This window comes from Cetorhinus maximus, chromosome 20 (assembly GCF_964194155.1).
Source record: "Cetorhinus maximus chromosome 20, sCetMax3.hap1.1, whole genome shotgun sequence".
NCBI lineage: Eukaryota > Metazoa > Chordata > Chondrichthyes > Lamniformes > Cetorhinidae > Cetorhinus > Cetorhinus maximus.
Window position 1 is genome coordinate 43,929,180 of NC_135898.1, and position 6,113 is coordinate 43,935,292.

General features: G+C 45.0%; 1 protein-coding gene across 1 annotated transcript; it reads right to left on the minus strand.

Annotated features, from left to right (window-relative positions):
- Positions 1-4,326: 4,326 nt before the first annotated feature.
- Positions 4,327-5,377, minus strand: ch25h (cholesterol 25-hydroxylase). The gene has a single exon (XM_078565971.1). It carries the CDS (start codon positions 5,336-5,338, stop codon positions 4,514-4,516), a length of 825 nt encoding a protein of 274 aa, XP_078422097.1. The 5' UTR covers positions 5,339-5,377; the 3' UTR covers positions 4,327-4,513.
- Between the last annotated feature and the right edge of the window lie 736 nt (positions 5,378-6,113).

The following is a 6,113-nucleotide window of genomic DNA, read 5'->3' on the forward strand; positions in this document are numbered from 1 at the left end:
CACATTTGCTGACTTCATTCCATTGATGACTGAGTTATGAGAAGACTGATTATGGCAATGGTCAAGAGGGACCGAGAGGAGAAATCACAACCCCTCCTTTATCTTCTGAGATGGTACACGTATAGCAAGTGTCAGAGAGCATTAATGAGGACTCTTCCTCAGAGGATCTCATTCCTCTGGAGGGTGCCTTGTCACAGGGGGTATAGCCCAGCACCAACACAAATACTTACACTTCAGTGAGTCCACTAAAAGTTAGTTGGGTTGTTATGAGATGATTACAAAACTCTTCGTGGCAGGAACAATTGAGGGAATTTAACACATACGCTTTTATTAAAGTATAAATTGTCCAAGAGCCTGCGGTGTGAAGAGATGCCACATGAATTACAAGTCAGCACCAATTGTTGCACAATTTTTGTTGCTTCACTGTAAATCCCACAAAAATGGCAGTTTGCCCTCAACTTCATCGTGCGTTTCACGAAATTGCTACTTTTGCTATTCAATTGCCAATTAAACTCATCACGGAAGTTGGGGCTTCTACTAAACAGTGAAATTAGCTTTAGTCAGAATGCTTGACACTCGTTTACCAAAGCGAATCTTCTATGGTGAGTTTGAGTATGGGGTGGGGTGCACTCTCACGATGGTCAAAGGAAGCACTACAAGGACACTCTGAAGTCTCCCGAGTCATGGGAGAAACTCACCCAGGATCGCTACACCTGTGCAACCAAGTAAAAAGGTGCAGCCTCCTTCGAAAGCAAGCACATATCAGAGGCAGAGAAAAAAATGCAAGGAGAGGAAATCCCGAACTAGCAACTCATCCAAAACTCAATCATCTGCAGTATCCTGTCCTATTTGCAGCAAGACGTTCCAGGCCCAGGTCGGCCTCAGCAGTCACCAATGTACCCACCAGAAGCCTTAGAATATGGACATGATTATGTTTGCTTCGGCAGACGAACAAACAAAGGTAGCTTTTCATGGTCCTGCAAGCCACTGAATCTCTCCGGTCCAGAAAGGGAGCAATTTAACCAGTCAAGTCTTATTCTTATAGGTAGCAAATTGTTGTTTAAGTTCTATTTAAGTTCACATTTATAATTTTTAAATTGTTTTCTCACTTTTCCTTTCTTTCTTTTCTGACTCCCTCTTAATCCAGCCTACCATTTGCTCTATTTCTCTTTCTGAATCTGATTTAACTCCATTTCACCCTGTTTCCTTCTCTGCTATTCCTCTGTATCTATCTCAATCCTTAAGTCAGATTGACTCAGGAGATAGGCTGGCTGCCCACCGTTCTGCAAGGGTTCAGATGCCCTGTCACCTTGGCCACAGTTACCAGCTCACATTTTCAACAACTTGCCCAGCAGGGCATAACATTTCGGAGCTGACGAGTGAGGGAAAAAGTCGAACCAGACATGCCACCAGATCTCCTGCTCCAGCAAAATCTGGTCCATTATTTTAATTGCTAACTATGCTCAGAGAAATGGCTGTTGAGTGTTTAATAAAGGTTGTGCCATTTGGATGATGAAATGAAAAGTAATGTAAAAAACTTCATTCAATTCTCAACCAAATTGTTCAGTTTGCAGCTGAGGATTATTACCAACACCACTGCTTATATGGGCATGGTCATGTGACTGTGATTTGTCACTAAACGCCATGACTGGTATAATGAGGTAATAACACGGCAGATCAGAACGTTGTGTCATTGCATTGAATACTTATTTTTTCAACTGCTATTAGTAGCCAGCATTTAATAATTCTTGAAAAATGGTTAATACAATTTAAGCACCATTTAGTAAACATAATGAAATCTGATAGACATGTACTGTCATTATATCTTTTCTGGTTAGGGATTTTCCCTCTTAAAAGAGTGCAATTGAAATGTGGATCAGATTTCTGATGGAAATAGAAACTAATGTTCCCTCTGATTGTCCGTTTGCCATGTGTGGCTAGTTTGTTGCACCATGTAGTCCCTTTAAAGTGCTGCATGGCCACACATGTGCACATTTTAAAGGCAACATTGCTGGTGCTTGGTCTGTTCGTTTGCTCCATGACACATTCCCAATTGAAGCAGTCCATGTCCAAATGCAGCAAGACATTGTCAATAACCAAGCTTGAGTGACAAGTTACAAGTAACATTCGCACCACACAAGTGTCAGGCAATGACCATCTCCAACAGGAGAGAATCTAACCATCGCCCCTTGACATTCAATGGCATTACCATCATTGAATCTTCCATTATCAACATCCTCGGGGTTACCATTGACCAGAAACTGAACTGGATGAGCCATATAAAAACTGTGCTACAAGAGAAGGTCAGAGGCTTGGAATCCTGCAGTGTGGAACTCACCTCCTGACTCCCCAAAGCCTGTCCACCATCTACAAGGCACAAGTCAGGAATGTGATGGAATACTCCTCACTTGCCTGGATGAGTGCAGCTCCCAAAACACTCAAGAAGCTTGACACCATCCAGGACAAAGCAGCCCGCTTGATTGGTACCCCATCCACAAACATTCACTCCCTCCACCACTGATGCAGCAGTGTGTACCATCTACAAGATGCACTGCAGAAACTCGCCAAGGGTCCTTTGACAGCACCTTCAAAGCCCATGACCACTATCATCTAGAAGGACAAGGGCAGCAAACACGTGGAGCTGCAGCTGGAGACACTGTGGAGCATCTGCAAGGCTGAGATCTTCATGGATAGCATATACTGTGAGGCAGTCACGCTGCAGGTAAAGAGTGCACAGGCAGAATGGGAATGGGTGACTGCCAGATAGATTGAAAGCACTAGGCAGGTAGTGCATGAGTCCCCTGGGTCCATCTCCCTCTCTAACAGATTTTCCATTTTGGATACTCCTGGGGGAGATGGTTTCTCAGGCAAATGAAGCAAGAACCAAGCCTGTGGCACCATGAGTGGCTCAGTTGCAGGGGGGGTGGGGGGCAGGGAGAAAAAATTATGGGCGAGCAATAGCGATAAGAGATTCTATCGTAAGGGGAACAGATAGATGTTTCTGCGGCTGCAGACATGACTCCAGGATGGTATTTTGCCTCTCTGGTGCCAGGGTCAAGGATGTCACTGAGCAGCTGCAGGACATTCTGGAGGGGTAGAGTGAACAGCTAGAGGTCATGGTCCGTATTGGTACCAACGACATAAGTATAAAGAGGGATGAGGTCCCGAAAGCAGAATATAGGGAGTTAGGAAATAAATTAAAAAGCAGGACCTCAAAGGTTGTAATCTCAGGATTACTCCTCATAAGACAACCTGCTCATTCCAGGTATCAATCTAGTAAGCCTCCTCTAAACCACTTCCATGCATTTTACATCCTTCCTTAAATGAGACCAAAAGTGCTCCTCTATTGTTCTTTCTTCTAGCCTAATATCTCAGTTCACTTCAGCTAGCTCAGCTTTCATGCCCACATAGTTGCCCTTATTAAATTTAAAATACTAGTCTTAGATCACTCCTCTCTTTCAAACTGGTTGTAAAATCCAATCATATTGTGGTCGCTGCTACCTAGGGGTGTCTTTACTCTGAGGTCATTAATTAATCCTGTCATGTCACACAATATCAAATCTAATATAACCTGCTCTCTGGTTCCAGAATGCGCTGCTCTCAAAAAAACTCTCTCGAAAACATTCTACGAACTCCGCATCCAGGCTACTACTGCCAATCTGATCTTTCCAGTTTATGTGTGGATTAAAATTGCCCATGATTATTGCTGTCCCTTTATCACAAGCACCCAACATTTATTCTTGCATAAAAGCAAAATGCTGAGGATGCTGGAAATCTGAAACAAAAACAGAAAATGCTGGAAAAACTCGGCAGGTCTAGCAGCATCTGTGGAGAAACAGAGTTAACGTTTCGAGTCCTTATGACCCTTCTTCAGAGGTTATTCTTGTGTACCTTGTCCTACATTGTGGTTACTGTTAGGGGGCCTGTAGACCACTCTTACTAGTGACTACTTTCCCCTACTATTCCTCATCCCCACACAAACCCATTCAACATCCTAATCTCCTGAACCAAGGTCATCTCTAGCTATTACACAAATGCCTCTTTGATTATCGGTGCTACCCCTCCATCTTTACCTAGCTTCCCATTCTCCTTGAATGCTGTATAGCCCTCAATATCCAGAAAGGGCTGAATGTGCTGTGGGTGCGTGGAGCCCCCGAATTTTAAGTCACCTTTACCTTCAAACACCACACCAATGCAATTATATTCAAAAGATGTCCAAATTTTATTCAAATATATTAAATGCATAAAATTCTATTGTCATATATTATTCATAAACACAGAAGTTTAATAACAGTAACAAAGTGATGTAACATTTTCCATAACAAAAATAAAGATCATCATGCGACTAAAGTGCTTTGCATAAAAAAACCGTACAAAGTCCTTAAAAGAAGTGTTCATCTTGCAGAGATCACTGACCAGCAGGATCAAAATCCTCCTTAATACATTCCCAAAGTCACTAATAAATAAATTGTTCTCTTTTGTCCCTTCCCCGTCAGAGGAGAATATAAACAAATCACCGGGACTTACTGGTTAGTGTACTGTAGGTGCCCAGGAGCTTGTCCCAGTGGGTAAAGTAAGGGGCATAGTTGGTTTTAAACTTCATGTGATGTAGGTCGTGGTGAGGAGCCCCCCCGTACAGGCCGAAAGGCACCAGCCTGTGTGTCGACCAGGGGAAGTCGTAGCCCGAGTGGTCCTCCACCGAGAGCCAGATGTTGCAGATGAAGAACAGCAGCTTGGTGAAGGGGTGGCAGCGCAGGATGGCCGGGTTCACGGCGGCGAAGAAGCCCAGGGAGAGGGTTTCCCATGCTCCCGAGTGCTCGGTGGTCAGGGCGAAAGTGGCCGTGTACTTGTGATGAACTTTGTGGAAGGTCCGGTAGAGCCAAGGCACCTTGTGATGGAGCAGGTGCCACACGAAGTACTGGAAGTCGAAGAGAAGCAGGCAGGCGACAATGTCCAGCAGGACCCCGGGGAACTCGGGGGCTGAGTCCGGGAAGAGGACCGGCCGCCAGTACCAGTTGGCCACCGTCAAGGGGAAGATGTAGACCAGGTGGTTGTACAGGGTCCGCCCCACGCAGCATACCATTGTTCTCAGGCTCGGGTTGTTCTGGACCTGGATCTTGTGCCTCTTCAGGAAAGAGACCCTGGTCGCCAGCAAGTCCAGGGCGATGAAAGGCAGGCAGAAAAACATGTAGACTCCAAAGGAGAAGATGACTGGGAAGAAAGGCGACTTCATCCAATCTTGTTTGCTCCGCACCAGGTCCCAGGCAGGTTGTAAGAAGAAACCAGGCTTCAGCGGCGAGCTGCTGTGTGCAGCGGTCAGTCCAGCACTGCAGTTCATTTTGGTGAATGGTGTGTGTACTTTGTGCTGCCTTGTGAAAAGAGCTCATTTATAAACCCTCAGATCAGGCCACCTCCCCTCCGCCCCCCTTCGAAAGGCGTGGAACTTTCCCTTTCAGATACGTCACATTTTCGCACGGACAAACGTATAAGGAAAGATATTGAGCTGAACGCAAGTGGCAACCCTCCAATCAGAAAATGAAAGACTCTGTGAATAACTTTCAAACGTGACTATATTTAATTGTCAAGTGCAGTATACATTCGATTTCCCTTTCATTAATCAAGTGTTCACCTTGCAGAGATCACTGACCAGCAGGATCAAGGTCCTCCTTAATACATTCCCAAAGTCACTAATAAATAAATTGTTCTCTTTTGTCCCTTCCTCTTCAGAGGAGAATATAAACAAATCACCGGGACTTACTGGTTAGTGTACTGTAGGTGCCCAGGAGCACGTACTGGGGATTGACCGACTATGGAATGTTTCAGGATTGAAAACAATTCCTGTTTCCGAACTAAACCGGAAAGTTATGTCCCTAGCGTCGGATAATCGCCGCCCTGAGCATCAAGTCAGACAGACAGAATTAAGACCCCCCTCCCCTCCTCTCCCAATCAGATCACAACCATCAAATCTTAAAACAGTTAACTATGTCGCATCATTCAAGGGTTAGTGAAGTGATCACACTATTCCGCCCCAGTCTGGTGAAGAGGCAATGCCAGATTGCTGCATCTCCAACAAATTCCCCTCCAGTGTAAAAGCGCTCGGAGCTCTGAAGAAG

Excerpts from the sequence above, each read along its gene's own strand:
- ch25h (XM_078565971.1), bottom strand. The coding sequence starts at position 5,338 with ATGAACTGCAGTGCTGGACTGACCGCTGCACACAGCAGCTCGCCGCTG.